The 25,810-nt window shown below is 46.6% G+C and overlaps 1 protein-coding gene across 2 annotated transcripts in view; it reads right to left on the bottom strand.

Moving 5' to 3' along the window:
* LOC149354136 (uncharacterized) overlaps nt 1–25,810 on the bottom strand; it is a 78,634-nt gene that overhangs the window by 25,775 nt on the left and 27,049 nt on the right. For both annotated transcript variants that reach the window (XM_089583075.1, XM_089583076.1), the window contains exons 3-9: nt 18,482–18,626; nt 17,326–17,468; nt 15,322–15,418; nt 13,688–13,800; nt 7,505–7,649; nt 2,725–2,861; nt 1,954–2,059 (exon numbers count right to left, since the gene is read on the bottom strand). In XM_089583075.1, coding sequence (XP_089439201.1) covers nt 1,954–2,059; nt 2,725–2,861; nt 7,505–7,649; nt 13,688–13,800; nt 15,322–15,418; nt 17,326–17,468; nt 18,482–18,626 — 886 coding nt within the window. The remainder of the gene's footprint in view (nt 1–1,953; nt 2,060–2,724; nt 2,862–7,504; nt 7,650–13,687; nt 13,801–15,321; nt 15,419–17,325; nt 17,469–18,481; nt 18,627–25,810) is intronic.

Below are 25,810 nucleotides of genomic sequence, written 5' to 3'. Positions count from 1 at the left end.
TGGGCTTCCCGCTCTTCGAACGATGCCCAGCCCATATCCCCATGTACTGCCTCGTTTGTGGTTTTGCCGTGGGCACGTAGTGCTAATCTTCCAACAGCTCTCAGATTTATTTCAAATCTCGACTGAACTTCTGCCCTTAAGCGCCAACTTCTGCCCACTCTTCTGCCTCCGAACGCGACTAGCGAGATCAGCCGCTTGACATAGGCATAATTCACGTGCTCAAAGTCTGGGCGCGTCACCAGCGCGTACTGATAGCAGTTGCTGATAGTTGATACTGATAGCTCCCCACTGGAAAACGAAAGGCCCTGCGCAGCGCACCAAGAACTACTTCCGTAAGGCAACGTATAGGGACCCAGGAACGTTTGGAAGATGCTTTAGAAAACTCGCTTTATCGGACCCATGTGCATTTGTGGCAACGCGTCGTCGATGCGCAACTGGCCCAAAATGATGTCGCCTGGGATGACTTCGTTGGAGTGGATAATGACGCCAACATCCGAAAACTATACACTGACGAAAATAATAGTACGCGAAGTACGGTAACTCTCGCACTGCCAGTTATCTGACGAACACGATGACGAGGAGGCCGACCTACCACCTGCGACTGTGAGTGATTCCACCGCGATTAGTTATATCGCGTCACTAAAGCAGCTTATTAGTAGCATAGGTATTGGCGAGGAGCATGTGGCTGCACTGCAGAGCTTGGAAAATGCCGTAATATAGTCTAGTTTGAATAGGCGGACATGCATAAAAGATTTACACAGTTCGACTTTGTGTTTCTGGCCGCAATATTGGCAGTCCACTTACTACGAACCTCGGATGCAACGAATGCAGATTCGTTCAGGTTCGTTATAAGCGGGCTCGACTGTATATGTGCTTCCTATCGGCACGGAAGCTGGCCGTGCGCTGATACTTCCGCCGTGACTGAAGAACAAGGCCATTCCAAGACAGAACGCGCTAACTGTGCGGCTGCTCTCTTCGGATGGCCAGTGCGTCCGACAGAGCCACGCATTGAAGCAAAGTTGTGCAGGCGAAAAACACCTATAGTTGGTGCTTCTCGTCGTCTCACATTACGCTTTTATGCGCACATGCAACGAACACACTGGCGCTCTGAAGAGCGCAGCAATGCCGCTCGCGTGTTCAAGCTAGGAGTGGGTGACCCTGTAGCTTGGAAAAGTTGCCGCAAGTAACGACAGGCTCCTCGCACGTCCGTCATTTTCTTCTAAACTTCGCCGGTCGGAAGGCCATGCTCAACGCCGCTGTAATAGCTTTTGTTCAGCAGCAAACGCTCCCGCGTCGCCTCTGCGGTCTACTTTTCATTCTTGCGAAACGCTTACACTTTGTGCCAAAGTGCATACGGCACGAAGGTTGTCACCACATTAATTCTTTCACAGCGCTAGCTCTTAACGCGAAAGTTACCGGGCAAAGGGTGTTTGTAGTCGTCGTCGTCATCGTCGCAATAGTGGACAAAAAGCGTCCTTGCAGTCGAGCCTGACCGGAAGGCGGGGCACCCCGCACGGGCTTCCACCCCACGGGGGCGCGATCACGTGACCACCCCATGCACACAGCCAGTGTCTTGCGCCTGTGTGTGTGCGCGCGTGCGTTGTTCTTTTGTCTTCGTATTCGGATCGTTTACTCGAAAGGAAAATGCCCCGCCGCGGTGGCTCAGTGGTTACGGCGCTCGGCTGCTGACCCGAGAGACACGGGTTCGATCCCGGCCGCGGCGGCTGAATTTCTTGAAGGCGAAATTCTAGAGGCCCGTGTGCTGTGCGATGTCAGTGCACGTTAAAGAACCCCAGGTGGTCGAAATTTCCCGAGCCCTTCACTACGGCGTCTCCCATAGCCTCAATCGCTTTGGGACGTTAAACCCCCAAAAAATCAAACCAAACCAATCGAAAGGAAAACGCTAGGGAAGGAATCCTCCGCGATGAATCGATTTTCTTTCCGCACACTCACCGGCACTGCTCAGGCGTGAGCATATTTCCCACGATGTGGACGTTGCTGGTGTCCATGCACTGCTCAAAGGCTACCAAATCATAACAGGACGCCACGCTGCGAATTTCTGTGGAGAGAAGAGCAGCCTCAGGTTCCATATCTCAAAGCACCCACAGTACACGGTTAATAAATATGCCTATATTTCCACTGGACGTTCCGTATACAACTGATACCGGAAAGAGGAAGAATCCTAGGGCTCTTTTTGAACTCAAGGGCTAACTTACTGTTCAGGCATTGCCCCTGTACAACAGACGTATTCAGTTTCATTTCACAATATTTCTTATCGGAAAAACGCATCTGTCTCAGGGACGGTTTTGTAGGGGGGGGGGGGGGGATCCCCCTTCCACCAAACCGCGGCCCTTCCAAGACGGACCCATAGATCCACCTCTGATCTGTCTACTTTTTCTCTGCCGAAAAGTATGTTGACGATGATCCGACGGAACGAAGCGTGTGCGTTGTGAAGCGCCAGAAATCACCCGCTTATGGTGCGGGTTGTGGGCACCTCTCAACGCAAAGCGCCTCCTGCTTCCCTTTTTGCTTCAGTTACTCGATGACAGCCCTGCGTCCTGCTGCTTTTTTTCTCTGGTCGATCAGCCAGAGGATAACATCCCCAAAAACTTTGTCAATGCAGCGGGTGGCAGCGAGCGTAAAGCCTCCAAATCAGATCGAACAAGTGTGCGCAAGGTCGGTCACAACTCGGTTAACCCCCGGAATACAGCGACCCATACTCACTCTTCAAAAGATCTCTGTTGTTTGCGCAAGCTGCTCTCCGCACACCGTCGATGCCTGCCTCAATGGCGCTGAGCAGCATGCTTTGATCCACGCAGCCATCAAGATTGTGCTTTTGAAGACAGCTTTGGTCTGGCTCACTGCGCCGAGGAAACATTGAATGAAATGTGGTGTAGCAGCTAACGTTTGCTGCTACACAATATCGCATAAGATCAGATGGGATAAACGAAGGCGGAAAATGTTTATAGAAACAGAACAGAACATTTTATGAAGCGAAAAAAAAGTTCTAAATAAGGACAGGAAAAAGTTAGATGGGGTCTCGAATTGATTATTATTGGGTATATAGTGGCCCACTCATTGCCACTCGTAAAGTCAGGTCGGGTTAATTCACGAACCTTTCCATCATGACAGCGCCGTTTCAAAGCCTCATGGCTTCCTGTAGCTGGGCTTGACCCCTTACTATTCTCGTAGATTGTTGGCTTAAGTGCACATCAGGACAAAAGTTTAACGTAACGCGCCAGTGCAGTTAACTTTAGTTTAGTTTATGGGGTTTAACGTCCCAAAGCGACTAAGGCTATGAGAGACGCCGTAGTGGAGGGCTCCGGAAATTTCGACCACCTGGGGTTCTTTAACGTGCACTGACATCGCACAGTACACGGGCCTCTAGAATTTCTCCTCCAAAGAAATTCTAGCCGCCGCGGCCGGGATCGAACCCGCGTCTTTTGGGTCAGCAGCCGAGCACCATAACCGCTGAGCCACCGCGGCGGCGCAGTTAACTTTCTTCTCTGACTTCATCTCCCCACCTTACTCTACGTCACCCTGCATGGGCATGCCTCTTGCCTCCCATTCCTTCCGCTGGTCGCTGTGCTGTCTTATGTCTAACTTCAAGCTTTTTTGTTAGCTGGCAAGTTTCGGTAATTTACTGTACTGGGAGTAGTAGGTCGCGAGCAATTTCGCTCGCTGCTTGCGGATGTGTACAGGCGCCCACAGACAGCATGAATGAAGGAAAGCGTGGCTTGGACTGCCGCCACCTTGCCGCCGCCAGCACCGCGAAGCGATTAGCATCGGGTGAGAGATAATGCTGTCGGTATGTTTACGGCAGCTGACGATAGCTGGTGCCCAGCTCGCTTTGACAGCGTTTGTGCCTGTGCCCGTTGGCCCCGTAGACAGCGCACTCGTTAAGGGGGCGTTTCTCCGCTTTTTGCTCGCGGATGCGGCGTCCCACGCTCGGGCAACGCGTTGCAATTTTCCTATCGTGGGAACCTGAAATTGCGCACTAAGCTGCCTCAGCTCGCGCGCCTTGCGAGTTTGCCCCCAAGGCTGCGGATCTAATAAAATAAATGTTATGGGCACCGTGGTGCGCAGCTGCCTGAAGTTTCGGCATATATGGGTGAACCTGGAAGCGCACCACACCGATCTAAACACCTGTTTTGTTCGATCGGCAGCCTTTGGACAAAGCTAGCGAGGTGTGCGAGCTTAGGAAGCTTGGCGTGCAGTTTCGGGTTCCCGCGGTAAGAAAACTGCTACGTGTTGCCCTGGCGCGCGACGCCGCATCCGCGAGCAAAACGCGGAGAAATGCCCCCGTAACGAGTGGTCAACAGGCACAGGCAAAAAAGCTGTCAAAGCGAGCTGGGCACCAGCTATCGCCAGCCGCCGTAAACATAGCGAGAGCATTATCTCGCACCCGATGATTATTGCCTCGCTGCGCTGGCGGCAGTCTGAGCAATGCTTTCCGTCCTTGTGTCTGTGGGCGTCTGTACCATACAACATCCGAATTCAACTGCACGCTTAGTCATTGCTCAGCCGACGGTGTTTCTTATAACTTGCTGAGCAGGGCAGCTCATTTGCATCGCCATCGCGCTATTCTTTTTTCTCGTTATTTGTGCTCATGCGACTATTTTGAGTGTTTACGCCTTTAGTGGTAGTATATAGCTAGGGCAGATAGTACGTCCAAAGAAATAAGTAAATAAAAAACAAAGTACAGACCTCACAGATTTCTGATTTTTCTTCTCAGGGTTATCGGTAAGGTGCAGTTCGTCTCAAAGCATTACTCGTCAAGCCCCCGCTTCTCACTCGCACTTGACCTTACCTCCGTCTGCCGTGACTACTTGTCCCAGGCAAGTATGTTACCAACAAGCTGAGATATCCCAGTACCTGTCTCACTACCATTGGACCCTTCGATCGCTCCACTGTCAGACATTACATCAGTTTTCTTGAAACAATTTTCAAGCCTTGCGTTGCACTTTCCCTGTCCATGTCTGAAACTATTTGTCGTAATTCATCGTCCGAGATACTTAGCAGTACAAATAGCCCTTCAAACAAGATGAAGCTGCACACGGCAGGGAAGAGATGCCTGCTTCTGGGCTCATCCCTCGGATAATCGTTGTCCAAGAGCAGTATGCTTACCAAAGCACGGGAAGGCTCGCGATGGCTGCTGATGGCGAGCATGATCGCACAAGGCCATTTGACAGCCTGCATGTGTTCTTGCTCACAACGCGCGCATTCGTTCACGAACAAAGTGGCCGTATAATAATTTCTTCCACGGGCTGTTTGACGAAACACGTTCAAAATAGCAGAGAGTGCTATGAATGTCTGGGTTCGAGCAGGCCGTAATGGGAGCTTGACTTGGCAGCTTTCAACGCTATAATAATGTTAAGTGTAGTCATCATCGTCTACGGTCGACACAGCGGCAGTTTGGGCCCGCTGCAATTTGCGGCAGCCTCCGAGCCGCATGACTCACGCGCAGCCCTTATTTCCACCATCTTGCAGTCCCCTTTTGCCAGCTGTGACGTACAGGTGCCAAATGAAAATTCGGGGCGCGTATCACTTCGCAGACTCGGACAAGACCCACAGGGCTTCCCTTTAACCAAGTCGAACGACTTGGTCTATATCATATTCTCTGTATATATGCAGGATACTTCAGCGAGGGTGAACCCGAATTAAAAAAAAAAAAGACTTGCTGAAGCGCAGGGATAAAGGCTTAAGTATTGTAATTCCTGTGTTGGCAGACATCAGGAAAACAAGTGAATCCTCTTAACTAGTGGGCTGTTTAACTAACTTCTAATAGTGAAGCTTTAGCTATTATAGTTAAGCGCCAGGTTTAAATAGAGACTTGTAGAGACTTGGCCGTTGGTAATATTTAGAATTTTTAAAACGCGATTACAATCGGCACGGGGCCTCAACAATCGGCACTGGGCCTCGCCCTGCCGCGGTGGCTGAGTAGTTACGGCGCTCGGCTGCTGACGCGAAAGACGCGGGTTCGATCCCGGACGCGGCGGCTAGAATTTCGATGGAGGCGAAATTCTAGAGGCCCGTGTTCTGTGCGATTGCAGTGCACGTTAAAGAACCCCAGGTGGTCGAAATTTCCGGAGCCCTTCACTACGGCGTCCCTCATAGCCTGAGTCGCTTTGGGACGTTATACCCTAATAAACCAAACCAAATTTTTGCCTTCGCGCGCGCGTTTCATCGCTCAACAATTGCAACGCTCAACAATTGACTTCAGTCTGTGGCGCACGTTTCACATAACCTTCATTCTCCCGTCTGCTCTGGAGCACAGAGCAGCGGTGAGCAACCCAGCACGGATGGCTAAAAGGTCACGTGGCATGTGCGCCACTGAGCGACGTTAACGGGTGGGCGTCGCAGCCAGCATGCCGAAGACGGGAGACATTTGAAACGCGTGCACGAAGGCCACAATCTGCTGAGCCACAGCGCCGCGGGTAACCGCGTTTTCGAAATTCTAAAAAAAATGATATAGCTATTAATAACGCTCAGCTACAAATCGCTTATTGAAATCAGGCGCCCAACTCTAATAGTTATCAAGTTAACTATTATCAATTACGTAATCAGCTTAATAGTTCAGATGATTTACCTGTTTCCCGATGTTTGCCAGCCCTGGTATTACAATGCTGCAGGCACCGTCTCTTTATATCAAAAAGCGTATTTTTGAATATTCTGGTTCACATCCGCTGAAACCTAATATCACTTTACACAGCCTGAAACGAACGGCGTACAACTTGATTACATCATTCGCATTATTAGATCAGTCTATCATGCGACACCAGAGCGTGACCATTTGTTTACCGTGCATTTGGCGCGTTACCCTTAGCAAAAACATGAATGATACCTCTTGCCCCCCTCCCCCACCTCCCCCTCCCGCCCTCTGGGGGAATGTAGAAACGCGGAAAAGAGCGTGTTCTGGTTCCTATAAATTGATTACATTTCGCATTGCACTGATAATGGTGCGAATACAGAACGAATAAGTGTACTTTGCATTGAGTGGCTCGATGTAACGGCGTAAGATCAGGAAATAAGCATCGGACAACATTTACCACCGGCTGGAGTTTTATGTGAACACCAAGCGTTTAGTTGGCAATAACAACCTCCGAATAACGTTACGAGAACAGGATCACAGTAGCAACGGGAGGAGTCAGGGTAACTGAAGGAACGGCATCGAGGCACCCTAAGGAACGGTATAAAGTTTTCATTTTCATTCTAAGGTTGCTAATGCCTTCTGGAATGTTAGTGTAAGTACTGTCAGCTCGTTGTCACCAACTTCTGTCTATAGGCCTTCCATTTTCTGTTCTGTTCCTTTGGCTTATAAAGTACAGACGCAGTGCTAACTTTCCATTAGCGTTGATGCATAAACGGTTTCCGAAAGCGGCCGTATCCGTGCAGTTACCTCATATACCGGACACTTTACGCAAACGTAAATGACAGCACAGAGCTGTAGAAATTTTTCTACTCCTAGCGTCAACCGTCTGCAATTGAAGCCTGATTTTCTTACGTGCAAGCGGGCTGTTCCTGCATCGCATCGCCTTGCTTAAATCCAAAGGAAGTCGCCAGATCCCTGACCACATCTTTTAGGCACTTCTCGGCTTCGTCTTTGTGACACTGCAGCTCTCCATGGTGACCAGGCCCGGGCTGGGGCGCTGCGAAGGGGGAGAAAATCCGAGTTCCCGCTCAGACGCGGGGAACCGACCACACTCCGAGCTGCCCGGCTCAGTGGCCTTGGCGTCCTGGCACTGACAGCGAGGCTGCCAGCGTCATGCTCGCCTGCACTAGCGGCCACATTTTGGCGCGGGCAGAACGCGAAAATGACCGCTCACCAATTCTTTTTTTTTGTTTTGTGCGTGTATGGGAGTTAAATAACCTCCAATGGTCGACTAGTATTATTCGACAGCCGCGAAGCTTTTTTTTTTATTATGGGAATCGCTCTAATCTTCAGCTCCTCTCTCAGGCACTAGTTAAGAATATTTCTGCGTTGGCCAAGCGATTACAACTTCACTTGGGCTAAATCACTTGAAAAACGAACCGTATTCAGTATCACCTGTATCCCTTTCGAGAACGATCACTCTCTCATAGGAGCTCCTGCAAAGACTCGGTCACTGTAGTTCTCGAATCTTTTATTGCTTAGAACTCTCTGACTGGGGCTAAGGGAAGCTCGATCATGCAATAAAAGCAAAGGGATGGGCGCGGCTGGACATTAATTCGAGTGACGCTGCTGGAGCGCACGCACGCACACACGCACACACACGCGCACACACGCGCACACACGCGCACACACGCGCACACACACACACACACACACACACACACACACACGCACACACACACACACACACACACACACACACACACACACACACGCACACACGCACGCACGCACACACGCACGCACGCACACACACACACACACACACACACACACACACACACACACGCATGCACGCACGCACGCACACTCAGCACACACACAAACACACAGCACACACAACACACACACAACACACACACACGCAAAAAAAGGCACCGGCAAAGGTACAAAATAGTTCGAAACGAATTGTTGAGCCAGTTGGGACTTCACGCTTGTATTCACACAGCGCAACAACATACACGGGCAACAGGGAGGCATCCCAAACCACAAAGCACTGACTTCAACTACGTTTCTTGCCACGCGCAGCGCATACATACCGGGTGTCTCGCCTAAGATGTTCTGCAATTTTTTGAAATAGTTTTTTTTGTTAGATGCGCGCTTTTTTCGGAACGGCATTTTTAGCGCCGCAGCGTGTGAGAACACAGTCAAGACGTGGCAGGCTCGTTAATTAATATTGAGTAGTCAACTTTTTAACTATTTCTGTTGTTATTTACTGAGAGATGTGTAGACCACTGTGGGTTTTTAGAATTTAAGAAACACCGTAGCTGTGGCTCAACAAATTTTGGCTATTTCGACGAGTTATGTGCACAGGAGGGGTTGCTTTGCCTGCAAGCTTCTCTAAGGTGCATGTATTTCGTATTTCGGCGCGATGTAGCCAATAATTCTTGGGTCACAGGGCCGAGGGTAACTGCGTTTTCTGAATTCTAAAAAGTTATATGGATATTACTTACGGTGGGTTATACACCTCTAAAAAAAGGAAACTAACTGTAATAGTTAAAAAGTTAACTATTCAGTATTAGTTAACCAGTCTGCTAGTTAGCACGTCTTAGCTGTATTCTGACGTACTACACCGCTCACAATGCTATGTCGAAAAAAAACTCCTTTCTAACTCAAAAAGCCTATTTTTACAAATTGCAGAACATTTTAGGTGAAGCACCCAGTATGTACAGTTCAATGCGCGCGCGATGCAAATTAACACGATGTGTCGTACTTGGCAGCCACAGCAACCTGCACGGGAACGCATTCTTTATTACTACAAGGAAAAAAAAATACTAAAAGCGCAGTGCGTGATAGATCAGGCAGTAATTTTTTTCAGTGCAATGGCCTAACGTAGTGGAGCCACAGCGGCGAGGGTAGTCACGTTTTCGAAATTATAAAAAAAAACTGATTTGGTTATTACTAACGGCCGGCTACAAATCTATAATTGCAGTCAGCTGCCTATCGGTGATAGTGAAAAAGTTGTTGACGAGAATTTAGTTAATCACTTTACTAGTTAACATCATTCGCCTGTTTTTTGACATCCGCCAACACTAGTATTTAAAAAACACCGTAGCTGTGGCTCAACAAATTTTGGCTATTTCGACGAGTTATGTGCACAGGAGGGGTTGCTTTGCCTGCAAGCTTCTCTAAGGTGCATGTATTTCGTATTTCGGCGCGATGTAGCCAATAATTCTTGGGTCACAGCGCCGAGGGTAACTGCGTTTTCTGAATTAGTTAATCACTTTACTAGTTAACATCATTCGCCTGTTTTTTGACATCCGCCAACACTAGTATTTAAAAAACACCGTAGCTGTGGCTCAACAAATTTTGGCTATTTCGACGAGTTATGTGCACAGGAGGGGTTGCTTTGCCTGCAAGCTTCTCTAAGGTGCATGTATTTCGTATTTCGGCGCGATGTAGCCAATAATTCTTGGGTCACAGCGCCGAGGGTAACTGCGTTTTCTGAATTAGTTAATCACTTTACTAGTTAACATCATTCGCCTGTTTTTTGACATCCGCCAACACTAGTATTTAAAAAACACCGTAGCTGTGGCTCAACAAATTTTGGCTATTTCGACGAGTTATGTGCACAGGAGGGGTTGCTTTGCCTGCAAGCTTCTCTAAGGTGCATGTATTTCGTATTTCGGCGCGATGTAGCCAATAATTCTTGGGTCACAGCGCCGAGGGTAACTGCGTTTTCTGAATTAGTTAATCACTTTACTAGTTAACATCATTCGCCTGTTTTTTGACATCCGCCAACACTAGTATTTAAAAAACACCGTAGCTGTGGCTCAACAAATTTTGGCTATTTCGACGAGTTATGTGCACAGGAGGGGTTGCTTTGCCTGCAAGCTTCTCTAAGGTGCATGTATTTCGTATTTCGGCGCGATGTAGCCAATAATTCTTGGGTCACAGCGCCGAGGGTAACTGCGTTTTCTGAATTAGTTAATCACTTTACTAGTTAACATCATTCGCCTGTTTTTTGACATCCGCCAACACTAGTATTTAAAAAACACCGTAGCTGTGGCTCAACAAATTTTGGCTATTTCGACGAGTTATGTGCACAGGAGGGGTTGCTTTGCCTGCAAGCTTCTCTAAGGTGCATGTATTTCGTATTTCGGCGCGATGTAGCCAATAATTCTTGGGTCACAGCGCCGAGGGTAACTGCGTTTTCTGAATTAGTTAATCACTTTACTAGTTAACATCATTCGCCTGTTTTTTGACATCCGCCAACACTAGTATTTAAAAAACACCGTAGCTGTGGCTCAACAAATTTTGGCTATTTCGACGAGTTATGTGCACAGGAGGGGTTGCTTTGCCTGCAAGCTTCTCTAAGGTGCATGTATTTCGTATTTCGGCGCGATGTAGCCAATAATTCTTGGGTCACAGCGCCGAGGGTAACTGCGTTTTCTGAATTAGTTAATCACTTTACTAGTTAACATCATTCGCCTGTTTTTTGACATCCGCCAACACTAGTATTTAAAAAACACCGTAGCTGTGGCTCAACAAATTTTGGCTATTTCGACGAGTTATGTGCACAGGAGGGGTTGCTTTGCCTGCAAGCTTCTCTAAGGTGCATGTATTTCGTATTTCGGCGCGATGTAGCCAATAATTCTTGGGTCACAGCGCCGAGGGTAACTGCGTTTTCTGAATTAGTTAATCACTTTACTAGTTAACATCATTCGCCTGTTTTTTGACATCCGCCAACACTAGTATTTAAAAAACACCGTAGCTGTGGCTCAACAAATTTTGGCTATTTCGACGAGTTATGTGCACAGGAGGGGTTGCTTTGCCTGCAAGCTTCTCTAAGGTGCATGTATTTCGTATTTCGGCGCGATGTAGCCAATAATTCTTGGGTCACAGCGCCGAGGGTAACTGCGTTTTCTGAATTAGTTAATCACTTTACTAGTTAACATCATTCGCCTGTTTTTTGACATCCGCCAACACTAGTATTTAAAAAACACCGTAGCTGTGGCTCAACAAATTTTGGCTATTTCGACGAGTTATGTGCACAGGAGGGGTTGCTTTGCCTGCAAGCTTCTCTAAGGTGCATGTATTTCGTATTTCGGCGCGATGTAGCCAATAATTCTTGGGTCACAGCGCCGAGGGTAACTGCGTTTTCTGAATTAGTTAATCACTTTACTAGTTAACATCATTCGCCTGTTTTTTGACATCCGCCAACACTAGTATTTAAAAAACACCGTAGCTGTGGCTCAACAAATTTTGGCTATTTCGACGAGTTATGTGCACAGGAGGGGTTGCTTTGCCTGCAAGCTTCTCTAAGGTGCATGTATTTCGTATTTCGGCGCGATGTAGCCAATAATTCTTGGGTCACAGCGCCGAGGGTAACTGCGTTTTCTGAATTAGTTAATCACTTTACTAGTTAACATCATTCGCCTGTTTTTTGACATCCGCCAACACTAGTATTTAAAAAACACCGTAGCTGTGGCTCAACAAATTTTGGCTATTTCGACGAGTTATGTGCACAGGAGGGGTTGCTTTGCCTGCAAGCTTCTCTAAGGTGCATGTATTTCGTATTTCGGCGCGATGTAGCCAATAATTCTTGGGTCACAGCGCCGAGGGTAACTGCGTTTTCTGAATTAGTTAATCACTTTACTAGTTAACATCATTCGCCTGTTTTTTGACATCCGCCAACACTAGTATTTAAAAAACACCGTAGCTGTGGCTCAACAAATTTTGGCTATTTCGACGAGTTATGTGCACAGGAGGGGTTGCTTTGCCTGCAAGCTTCTCTAAGGTGCATGTATTTCGTATTTCGGCGCGATGTAGCCAATAATTCTTGGGTCACAGCGCCGAGGGTAACTGCGTTTTCTGAATTAGTTAATCACTTTACTAGTTAACATCATTCGCCTGTTTTTTGACATCCGCCAACACTAGTATTTAAAAAACACCGTAGCTGTGGCTCAACAAATTTTGGCTATTTCGACGAGTTATGTGCACAGGAGGGGTTGCTTTGCCTGCAAGCTTCTCTAAGGTGCATGTATTTCGTATTTCGGCGCGATGTAGCCAATAATTCTTGGGTCACAGCGCCGAGGGTAACTGCGTTTTCTGAATTAGTTAATCACTTTACTAGTTAACATCATTCGCCTGTTTTTTGACATCCGCCAACACTAGTATTTAAAAAACACCGTAGCTGTGGCTCAACAAATTTTGGCTATTTCGACGAGTTATGTGCACAGGAGGGGTTGCTTTGCCTGCAAGCTTCTCTAAGGTGCATGTATTTCGTATTTCGGCGCGATGTAGCCAATAATTCTTGGGTCACAGCGCCGAGGGTAACTGCGTTTTCTGAATTAGTTAATCACTTTACTAGTTAACATCATTCGCCTGTTTTTTGACATCCGCCAACACTAGTATTTAAAAAACACCGTAGCTGTGGCTCAACAAATTTTGGCTATTTCGACGAGTTATGTGCACAGGAGGGGTTGCTTTGCCTGCAAGCTTCTCTAAGGTGCATGTATTTCGTATTTCGGCGCGATGTAACCATGCCGCAAAAAGCTTCTCTTTACGTCAAACACCATATTTTTAAAAATGAGGGCCGGCTTTCTTGAAGCATCCGGTATATAGGCCACCGGTATTTGCTGCTGACAGGCCACGTTGGGGAGCTTTTCTAGCGCGCTATGAACGGCTTGCTGAGGAGAGTGTACAGTTCTCCCTCAACCTAGGTAGTTTCGGGGTAATTAAAAAAAAAAGCCTCACAGCGCGCGCACAAGAAGCGTGCCTGGTGACCAGCATATTTTTCACTAATGGTGTGCGTGCCTCGTAAGTACGTCAAGAATCCTTTCATCGTCCCCGTCTGCAGTGCGACCGCAAGACACAAATGGGCGCAGTGGAAAGCGCGTGGGCTGCCATCTACAACTCGCTTTCTGAGGCCCTACTGTCAAGCTGGCTGCGAGATTATTTCGGCGTCTACTCTTGAGGATGCGGCCGTCGACTTTGCTAGCCTCTTGCTTCATGCGCGGAGCCCAAGAATACACAAAATACTTGTATCACGCCGTTCCTGGTCGCGCGCCTGTGTCATAGCACCGCCGTTACCTGATGTCGTGGGTGCTTGCTGCTGGCACCCAAGGAGGTCCATGCCGGTCTCCAGCTGGTCAATTGGGAAACGTTTCTGCGCTCCGCACTCGCCGAAAAGCTTCTTCACCGTCCTGCGCCAGCAAGGATGAGAGAGAGAGACGAAACATTATTAAAGTAGGCCATCTCCCGCGCACGGCGGACCAGCAAAAGCTGGTCTGGCAAGGGAAAGCGCAGCCAATGTTCCACGAAGCTCTTGTGGGGTGGCGGATCTACGAGTTGGACATGGTGAGGTGACTTGTTTGCCGGTTTTGGGGCGAAGGGAAGACGCCTGTTTGTCTGTAGGTGCCGATATATAGACAGCTTCCTTCGTAGAGAGTGTGTACTGGAATTAGGTGTATATCGGCGGTCCGCCCGTGCAGGTGTTTCGTGCAGTAGGGCAGGGAAACAGTGAGATGTAGGGAACCAATGCACGCGCTAAAACGAGAGCACCGAGACTTTCGTTTGGGAAAGCTACACGTTTCCTTGCTGCGCGTCATGAGTCTTGCAAGATAATTCTTGGATGCCGTGTAAGCAGTGACACCCCTCAGTGCTCACTGCGCTTGTGTTCAGCTGTCGCCCTGTTTTGTCAAAAAAGCAGAATGGTTTCTTGTATTTTGTTTAGCTCTACTCTTCGCTACCTGAGGGACTTGCGCATTCATAAAGGAACATACGCGGATATCTATTTTATTAGCATACGCTTAAAATAAATAAATTCGGCTTGTGCGAAACGAACTTATTAAACGACAGCGATAATCCTGGCCATAAAGCGCACATACACCTGGACCGTTTCTTCTGTGGAAAGCTAACATGCATGCAGCAGCCAGAATAAGTGTATGCGGCGTCTGGCTCTCCAGCGTATAATTCATCACAACAGACATGGAGTATAATCAGTATATATATATATATATATATATATATATATATATATATATATATATATATATATATATATATATATATATATATATATATATATATAGACTACATGTGTTCTTAGTGTCTCTTTTGTGCTTGGTAGTGCCCTACCCAAGTATCAAAGATTGCGAGTTTCGTAAAGGTCAAATAGACAAGATCAGGAACCTGTGTATTCAATTAAATTCATTATATATATATATATATATATATATATATATATATATATATATATATATATATACATATATATATACATACATATACATACATATACATATACATATACATATACATATACATATACATATACATATACATACATATATATACATATATATATATATATATATATATATATATATATAATGAATTTAATTGAATACACAGGTTCCTGATCTTGTCTATTTGACCTTTACGAAACTCGCAATCTTTGATACTTGGGTAGGGCACTACCAAGCACAAAAGAGACACTAAGAACACATGTAGTCTATATATATATATATATATATATATATATATATATATATATATATATATATACAGGGCAGGAAAACTGACCAGATGCAAACCATGGTTCAGACAACTTACTGAGCTGCCAATTGTAAAGAGAGCCGCACGTTTAACCACGTACTCATTGTTCTCGGTAATGTGGCTGTGAGGGAGTGAGTGCATGAAAATCATCAACAACATGTACATACCCACATTCCTCCAACTTGCCGCCGAGGACTTGTTTTGTCGCTTCCAAAGCGCCCTTGCACGGGTCATTGGTTGTCGCGCTCATGATGCCCATGAAGCCTGCAAATCATCCCCCGGCTTGACGTCATTCAGTGTACTGATGAAAGCGCACGAAAACTTAGCGTCGCATTCTAACGTATCCTTGTTTTATCGTTTTTCTTCTCTCGGTCCAGCTTTTAGTTCGAGGTTCCTGGTTTGAGCCTTCTAATATTTTTTATTGTACTGTCACGCTCAGTACGACCGCGTGAATGCGTGCCGGCCTAGGCTCTCTGGTTGCCGCGTTAAGGTGTTTTGGCGGGATAGCTTGTTCTGCAGTATCATAGAACTTACAACGCGACTAGAGACTAAAAAGGAAGAATTCGGGACGGAACACAGCTAGAACTGCGTCCCTTCTCGTGCTGTCTGCGTGGCTCGTTTCGTGCTGAATACGTCAAGTTGGATTGCGGCGGCGACTAGCGCTATGCGATAGCACTTTAAAACCTTGAATACGAACCACTGATTTCGTTATTGCAGGCACCCTTTTCGTCAGTGCTATGACGAAAATGAGTGGGACTGAAATGGTGCACCGCACGCGGGAAAATCGACAGTGTCAGGCGCGCAACGAAACCCTGCTGAAGGGGAGGTTCTTCAAGTTTACCAGGAACAGCACAATGAGGCGTTTGTCGCGAACTGCAGTGTGTGCTCACCTGACCGAGATAGTCAACTACAAAGGCAGAACTTGCGTAGATATAAGTTTATCGCAGTTGTACTATCAAAGAATATCTCTGGTTGGCGCTCTCGCGTCTCCAGCTTTGTTATCGGCCGATGGTTCGAAATAACACTTCTGGAGGTGCAAGTCGGACTTTTCTGACGAATGCTGGTAAAATCAGATGATCATTAGCAGCAAACACGGCTGCAATACGCCGAGGTCGTCATTAGCTAGTCCTGGATACTTTTGTTCCTGACAGATGTCATTTTTATCCAAAACGTCGTGGGCAAACATGTTCTTCTGCTCCGACAAGGAAGGCATGGGCAAAGAAATTCGTACCACACACCGGGTTTGCGTGAGTTGCTACGCCAGCCACCGTTTTAATGGAAGGGCAACAAGCAGCGTTCTTGACTGTAGTACTGGGTAACGGAACGTATAGTATATACTGCTATCGTTCCGGCACTCCTTACATAAAAGGCGTAACCGAAACCTTAGCCAAGGCCTTTGCAAGCGGTGATCTCTATTTTGCGTAAGTGCCATAATCAAGCATCGCAACAAGCTGGTGAATACGAAAAGCAGGTTACCGGACTTCTGTTTTGTGCTGGCAATGTACGAGGTTCTGCGTGGCGACCTCAATCGCATTTACACCCTTAAAACTTACTCGAAGAGTAAAATAACATCGCAGTAATATTTAAAAGAACAAGAATCAGGCAAATGCAATTGGTGAGCACATGCACCTGGACAATTACAAAACTGACTGGCATAACGCTGCAATTATCACCGAAAAAAGGACACGACAGACTGCATGCGAATGGTTTCTAGTTCAGTCGTGGCCCGGTATCCGTTAACAGGACCGAAGGGTTCACGCCACTGGCCTGTTCACATACATTACATCCCATCCTGGTACAGAACTAACGACGACGTGTCGTCTGCCTCATGTGAACGCGAAACCCTCAAGGGTCCCGTAACGTCGTTTCCATTGAAGGCTGAGTGAGCGGGTTTGATGTCCATTTTCTTCAAACATCAACCCTGGCCAATGATCTCGAATCTACCCAGGTGTGTGCGAACGTCCTGCCATACTCTACTCTCACTTACAATGTGGAATCCGTTGGCCTGTCGTGGATGCGCGCACAGCCGTCGCACGCATTTTGGAACGGAATGCCGCCAAAAAAAATAAATAAAGAAACGAAATTCGTGCTTCGCCGTTTGCGCGTTTGTGAAAGGGGTTGTTGGCCGCGTGATACGGGCGTAGTGTCGACGCCATACTGTGGACACTCACGCTTCCAGGATGTCTCGTCGTCAGCACACACGAAGCCACGGACTTGCTCGTAGACCTTCTCGCGGGCTTCGATACCGGGCTGCTTGGAACATTCTTTGAAGTCATCCCTCCTCGAGCAAGGCGAGTTTGAATTGAACAAGACCCTTCGAAAAGAAGAGATTTAATCACATTACTTGCTTGCCTCCAAAGCGTTTCTAAGCACCGCACGAGTTAAGGACGTATGTTTAAGAGATTAGGAGAATCGCTGTTTTTTGCTAAATGCTAAATATCGAGACCTACTTGCTTCGTGGACCGGATTTCAAATTTTTTTCGTACTTAACGCTGATTTGTGATCGGTTAGGTCTGTTTCCCTTGTCCTCGTCCACATGTACAAACTACTAAGTGAAGCAATACACTTCCGTAATAAAATAAAAAATAAAGCTGCCTACTCCAGGGGCAAGAGGTGTCGCTCTGCAAAATGAAATATCGCGATGATTTGTGAGAGGTTGACAACGTTTGGAGTCGCCTGGACGCTCATAGTTGTGTTGGCCAGTCCACAGGTCAATGAAGACCAGCTCACGAAGAGCGGATTTGTAAATCACACCTTTGATGCCACTTGAAAAGTAGCATCTTTTTTGTTGTCCGATAGTAGTGAATGGCACCGCATGAGGTTCTTAACTGAAAGAACATGTTTATGAACATAATGATGTGTGTGTTTATTTCAGGAGCAGCACAGAAGCGACGATGCGGCGCTCGTCAACTACGTCCATCAGCAACCGCAGCCATAGACAACTGTTGTCACTCTTTGCCTCGTCCTTTTTTTCCCTACACCAGCTATACGGGGATGACACAGGAACACCTTCTGGAAACCAGTCTGGGATGCGAGTGACTGCAGCGCCACTAGCGGCAGCGACAGAACCCCGCACGGGAAGGCAGATCAAACGATTTTGAACTCTTCGGCGCCATGGTGTAATCTTGCAGGTGCCTATTGCCGCAGTGAGCGCTGGTTCAATTAAATATGGTGCGCAGGTTTACTTCAAGACGTTCTAACATAAAATAACCTACACAGAATGAATATACTGTAGAATTCAGTCAACCAAGAAAGCACACCACAGTAACATGCAGCGCTTCGTCCTCGTGTGTGCAGAAATCACGCACAGATAGCACAGAGCCATACCCGCAGAAGCGCCTGTATTTCGAAAAGTTCTCCTCAGTAGGGTCCGGTCCCGGCAGCGCTTCTAGCTCACTTTGGAACTGTGTTCTCAGCCTGCCGTAGCAGTCCTCGATCTTGCTGCAGTCCTGCTCTTGCTGCACAGAGCGTCCTGCGAACGGAACAGATCGGTAACAGGTCAAAATTAGCAGTTCCAGAATGGCACAGTATAGTTAATATTCTTCTCGGGACTAATTTTTCCCCGCATAAATTTAAAGAGGATTCCTTTTTAACAATTATTAGACAGCCCAGCCCGATAACGGTTCACGTGTTCTCTCAAATGAAATGCAACAAAACATATTTTGCCGAAATTAAAACAAACAGTACTCGCTGGCACCTTACGACAACGACAACTGTTCCGTTTGGCTCAAACATGTTTGAATGCTTTAAAAAAAAATAAAGCAATAATGTGATAAATAATAAGCCTCGTCAAGTAAATGAAAGCGTGAAATGTTGCGGGGAGTCTAAAAAAAGCAAAAATAGAGCAATCCCACCCTTAATCTAAGGCGAAGTGCCGTGCGCGCGCACATGAAGTCGACTGAATCTTACGGGGGTTGATACAAAGGGCCAAATACGGCAGCAGATCGATCGTGTTGTAACGTGTGCCAGTTAAAAGTAGACTACATATTTAAACCCAGCGGCAACGCATCGCACGGACTTGCTTGGTGCTGCACCAGAGTGAACTCTCAAGGACAGTCATGATATGGCGAAATTTGGTGTAATTTTTTAGAGTGGCGTCGATCGTCACTGTCGTCATCATCATCATCATCATCATCAGCCTGACTACGCCCTCTGCAGGGCAAAGGCTTCTCCCATGTCTCTCTAATTAACCCTGTCCTTTGCCAGTTGCGGCCACCGTATCCCCGCAAAATTCTTAATCTCATCCGCCCACCTAACTTTCTGCCGCCCCTTGCTACGTTTGCCTTCTCTTGGAATCCACTCCGTTACCCTTAAGGACCAGCGGTCATCTTGCCTTCGCATTACATGCCCTGCCCAAGCCCATTTTTTCCTCTTGATTTCAACTAAGATGTCATTAACCCAGGTTTGTTCCCTCAACCACTCCACCAACTTCCGATCTCTTAACGTTACACCTATCATTTTTCTTTCCATAGCTTGCTGTGTTGTCCTTAACTTAAGCTGAACCATCTTTGTTAGTCTCCACTTTTCTGCCTCATAGGTGAGTACCGGTAAGATACAGCTGTTGTATACTTTTCTCTTGAGGGATATTGGCAAACTGCCATTCATGATCTGAGAAAACCTGCCATATGCGCTCCACCCCATTCTTGTTCTAGTTATTTCCCTCTCATGATCCGGATCAGCGGTGGCTACCTGCCATAAGTAGACATATTCTCTTACTACTTCCAGCAGCTCGCTACCAAATGCGAACTGTTGTTCGCTTGCTAGGCTGTTGAACAATGCTTTGGCTTTCTGCATGTTAATTTTTAGCCCCACCGTTCTGCTCTGCCTGTCTAACTCATTGATCATGCTTTGCAGTTCATGTCCTGAGTGGCTTGGCCAGGCAATGTCATCAACGAATCGCAAATTACTCAGGTATTCTCCATTAACTCTTATCCCCAACTCTTCCCATTTCTGGCCCCGGAATACCTCCTGTAAGCATGCAGGCGGTGAATAGCATTGGCGAGATCGTGCCTCCCTGCCTGACACCTTTTCTTATTGGAATTTTATTGCTGACTTTATGGAGAACTATAGTAGCTGTGCAATCGTTATAAATATCTTCCAATATTTTCACATAACACTCTTCCACACCCTGATTCCCCGATGCCTGCATGACAGGTGAGGTTTACACTGAGTCAAATGCTTTCTCGTAATCAATGAAGGCTATATATAGGGGTTGGTTATATTCTTCGCATTTCTCTATCACCTGATTGATAGCGTTAATATGGTACATTGCCGAGTATCCTTTACGAAAGCCAGCCTGATCATTTGGTTGATTGAAGTCTAAGGTTGCCCTGACTCTATTAGCGATTATCTTAGTAAATACCTTGTAGGCAATGGACAGTAAGCCGATCGGTCTGTAATTCTTCAAGTCCTTAACGTCTCCTTTCTTATGAATTAAGATAATGTTGGCGTTCTTTCATGCTTCTGCTACTCTCGAGGTCGCAAGGCATTACGTATACAGGGTGGCTAGTTTTTCTAGCACAATCTCTCCTCCGTCCATCAACAAATCTGCTGTTACCTAATCCTCACCAGCTGCTTTCCCCTTTGCATTGCTCCTAAGGCTTTCTTTACTTCCTCCTTCGTTACTGGCGGGATGTCCCAATGCTGTGCTCGACTGCCTCTCTCAGTAACTTGATGATTACATTCGCTACTGTATAGATTTGTTTAGAACTCTTCGGCTACTTTAACCATCTTATCCATATTGCTAATGACATTGCCCTCTTTGTCTCTTAGCGTATACATCAGGTTTTTACCTATGCCCAGTTTTCTCTTCACTGCTTTTAGGCTACCTCCGTTCTTTACAACACGCTCAATTTTCTCAATGTTACACTTTCTTATGTCGGCTACCTTGCGCTTATCTATTAACTTCGATAGCTCTGCTAGTTCTATCCTGTCTGTGGAGTTAGACGTCCTCATGCTTTGGCGTTTCTTAATAGTCTCCGGAGATAGCTTGCCGGTATCCTGTAGAACCATCGCACCACCTACTTTTGCGGCGCACTCTGTAACGATAGCTGTGAGATTATCATTCATTGTTTCACCACTACAGTCGTCTTCTTCAGTTAAAGCGGAAAATCTGTTCTGCAGCGACATTCTGAATTCCTCTACCTTCCCCCTAAATGCTAACTTGTTAATAGCCTTCCGCTTCACCATTTTCCTCCATTCCCTCTTCAAATCTAGGCTAATACGAGACCTTACCATTCTGTGGTCGCTACAACACGCCTTTCCGAGGACCTCCACATCCTGTACGATGCCAGGGTGAGCGCACAGTATGAAGTCTATTTCATTTTTAGTCTCACCATTGGGGCTCTTCCACGTCCACTTCCTGTTTGCTCGTTTGCGGAAGCAAGTGTTCATAATCCGTAAATTATTTCTATCTGCGAACTCTACTAATAACTCTGCTCTACTTTTCCTAGAACCTATGCCATAGTCACCTTCCGCCTGGTCTCTAGCCTGTCGTAAGACCATAAAAGTAATTGACAGGACGATCATGAAGCCTGATGCGAGACAGTTGGATTTGCCCTGTATGATTACAGTGAGGCTTTTACTCTAAGCTGGGGCCTCTCACACACGACAGAATTTTTCTGGATGGTTAAGATGGGCGGAGGAGGTTGGCACTTCTGGAGGGTAGTGGTGGGTGGGGTGGGGAGAAGGCTTAAGGGTGGCAATGACTTCGCCGAGGCTTCATACTGATGAAGTCGGCATTTTCGCCAAGTGCCGCTGGTACTGCTATCGCAGTGCAAAAAAAAAATTATTTATATGAGGCACCACAAGAGCTATTAATGCAACCAGAAAACATGAATATTTTTGTGGCACCGTTCCAGCCCTAACAGAGATTTATGTTGTACTGGCGAATCAAAGTATACCTCATCTAATTCCAAACACCGATGCCGTAAGAAGCAACTAGGAGGTACTTTTGCGCAATTTCGATGTATACAGGGTGTCTCATCACCTAAGGCTTTAGACAATTTTTAAAAAGTTGTTTTTTTGAGTTGGAAGAGCGCTTTTTTCGGCATATCATTTTCAGCGATGTAGTACATCAGAACACAGCTAAGACATGCAAACTAGCGCGCTAGTACTAATATTGAATACTGAGCTTTTTGACGATTACTCTTAGGATCCTTATTTATTGAGACGCGTGTGTCCGAGCGTAAGAACTATCCATATCAGTTTTCAGAATTTCGACAGCGCTCTTACCCTCGGCGCTGTGGTCTAACAATTTTTGGATATTTCGGCGAATTACGTGCACTGGAGAGGTTGCTTCGGCGGCAAGCTCTTCGAAAGCTGATGTATTTTGTCACGATGTGGTCAAGTTGTGTTGTGCCATAGTGCCGAGAGTAACCGCGTTTATGAAATTCTAAAAACTGATATGGATATTACTTACGCTGGGCTACACGTGTCTCAGTAAATAAGGATCCTAACAGGAATAGTTAAAAAAGTTCAGTATTCAATACTAGTTAACTAGCCCACTAGTTAGCACATCTTAACTGTGTTCTGGTGTACTACACTGCTGACAATTCCATGCTGAAAAAAGCGCCCATCTAACTCAAAAAGCCTATTTTTAAAAATTGTGTAAAGTCTTAGGTGAAACACCGTGCACGCAGTACGCTCAAACTCAATTCTGCTATCGTTAGCATTGAAGGGAAAAACAGAGCGAAGCATATGAGCTGACAGCAACGCGGTAGGGGTGAGGAAACCGAGTCATGGGCATTTTGGTGTCCACAGGGAACCGTATGTTACAAAGGTCAAAGAAAAGAAAAAAAAAGTGCCCAGCCCGCGCCGGACACTTTTATTTTGCTTTCTTCTTCCACGGGTAATCAGTCGGATTCACCTCATCTCTCATAACGCCTGCCAGCTGTTCTTTATCCTCGATTGTGTTTCGTTTGCTTATAATGATATTTTGCCATTAATGGCGCTCAGAAATATGGGCGTGTTCTTGCCACCGTTGTACTGTGCTTATTGAACCTATAGTCGAACGGTAGGCGCGCTTGACGGCCGTCCCCAGAAGCGCCCTCTCCTTGGAGAAGGCTCTCCTCGGAGCCAAATGCTCAACAACGAATGGCCGCAAGACTACGCAGCTGGACCCAGAAGACTGCTGTCACTGGCAACTAAAACAACATTAACACCAATCACTGATTCCAAACTTGAACCTTGCTCTGGCTTCCGTGATATGCACGGCTGCCAATAAGTTCTGTTAAAGGGGCACTGCGGTGTTTTCCTTGGTATCGATTGATAGCATTAAATCGATTTATCATGCGTTCCTGAGACCAGTGCGAAAAGAATTATTGAAATCGGAGCACGCAAACGAAAGTTATTGCACTTTGAAAATTCGGAATGAAAAGATCAGACGAAAACACATTTCACTAACGCGGTACTTAGATTGGGCGCCACCAATCAGAACTGCGTCTAGCGCACACGCAGAGCAAGCTTGCATGCAATTGTTACTTTGTTGGGGCAGCCCACGGCCGCGAATTGTGACGGCGTCCCCTCCCCCCCTTATGTACGCGGCGCCGTAGACAGGGTAGGGGCAAGAGAAGCTTCCGGATGTTTTTTATTGGTACGATTGCAATGCTGTCGGCTGCCCCCCCCCCCCTCATCAAACTCGCCTCCCGTCTCCTGCCTGGCCTTTCTCTTCACATTTCTGGGCAAGGTGTGTCGACTGGCTTTTTTTTCGCTGCCCCCTTGGTGTGGTTTGAACAGCGCTCGCCCCCACGAAGGTTTGAAGCGGAACAGAAAGTGTCGCCCCTAGCGTTATTCATATTAGTTTTCGTTCGCTGTCACTGCTTCTTTCTAGTTTTTGTGGCATTCAAAAAGCTTCGAGTACTCTTGAGACGTAATATTTTGGATCCATATCGTGAGTATAAAGGAGCAATATGCAGTTGGACGCACAACCAACCAGAGAGACAGCGCCCAATCTGGATGCCACTTTATTTCCGCTGCCGAAAATGGCCGCTGCGTTGCGACACCATCGGCTCGAAACGAGCATTTCTGGAGAAGATTAAAATATTAAATACTATGATTTCGGTGATCTCTTTGGGCGTTCAGGAGCCACAATGCCCCTTACTCTGCATACAAAGAATAAAGACCTCATGCTTTATCGACGTCGCAGGGCTCCTTTAATGCATAGGCAGTCTGGAGTCTGTTCATGCATAGGTACTGTGGAGTTCTATCCAGGATGACAAAAAATTCACCCTACTTTTGCTACTTCGGTTACTAGAATTTCAGTGACAGCAATTATTGTTGTTCTAGGTGAGAAACACGAGGCCATTGCACTATCTGTGGTACTTGAAATTAAAAAAAAAATTATTCCGAGGTGTAAGAGCCAGTATGATAAGTTGTCGTCAAGGCGGTTGCAGAAGCCCGTGCTCTGGACGCTGCACGTAAACAAGAGGCCAGATCTCGGAAACGTGCTGCGGACCAAGCACAAGAGCGCCCCAGTGCGCTCGCCACGTGTCGGGTCAGTACGATGAGCGGACTATGCACACCCACGGAGGAGGCGGAGCGGCACCGCGCAGAAGCCTGTGCTTGGGAGTCAGCACGTAGGCGAGACTAGGCACGTAGGCGAGCACGTAGCGAGAGTGAAGCAATTACCGTGCCTTTCATAATAAAGAATCTGGCTGGGGACAGGATCGACGACGTCGTGATCTCGTGAAACTGGGCACAAACAGCTGTCGTGTATAAAATGACACTTATCATTTCGAGATCCCAAGAACGCCACTCTCAAAGGACATACCAAGTCTATAGGCTGATGAGGACGAAGCAGCCATTTGAAACAGCAAATGTACACGTACTAAAAGTCCATTGCCTATAACTCTTCTTCAGGTACTTAAGCTGCTCCCTATACTATGATATTACAGATGCCTGGGCATGGTTACTGCGCGTTCTGCACCATGTGCCTACTGCGGAGACGTGGAGACCCGGCTCATTTCATCGTGGGCTAAGCTCCTAGACCCTACTGCCAGGAGTCATCCGCCCCTGGTGTGTAGAGTTGACCTTCAAGCTATGGCAAGGCCGTCAAAGAGCCTGCTTACACGATGTGCGTTCTACCCACTATGAAAATATGACAAAAAGCATTAATATTTTCGTCCAAAAACAAATCGGTCTCCCTGCACAATACCATCATATTCAACTCAAGACAAATAGAAATGATTGATAATTTTAAAAGGCTTGGTGTAATATTTTATTCAAATATGTCGTGGGATGGTCCCGTGAACCACGTCGTAAAATAATTAGAGTAACTGGCACGATTGACTGCATCAGATACATTCTTCTTAAACCGCTTTAACTACTTCCTTAGAACACACTTATTTAATTCTCACAACAACTACCGTCACCTTGTATGGAGCTCTGCAGCATACACCTTTCTACAAAAAAATTACTATTTAGCAAAAAAAGTTTCTTCGCTACGGCTGGAATGCGAACTACGGAGCACCCAGCAGAGGTATTTTTTTCAAGAAACTGGTGTAATCAAAATCATTGGTTTATGTCAATATCGGCTGAGCGTTCATTTTACAGTATAAATAAAAATACCATAGATCATATTCGCCATCCGGCAAATTTGAAAGAAAAGAAAGAGTTACCCTTTAAGACAGCCCGAAAACTGGTTGGTGCCAACAGCGC

The sequence above is a fragment of the Amblyomma mixtum genome, chromosome 3 (assembly GCF_055824585.1).
Source record: "Amblyomma mixtum isolate Tamu chromosome 3, ASM5582458v1, whole genome shotgun sequence".
NCBI classification, from domain to species: domain Eukaryota; kingdom Metazoa; phylum Arthropoda; class Arachnida; order Ixodida; family Ixodidae; genus Amblyomma; species Amblyomma mixtum.
This window is presented reverse-complemented; position numbering and strand designations above follow the sequence as displayed.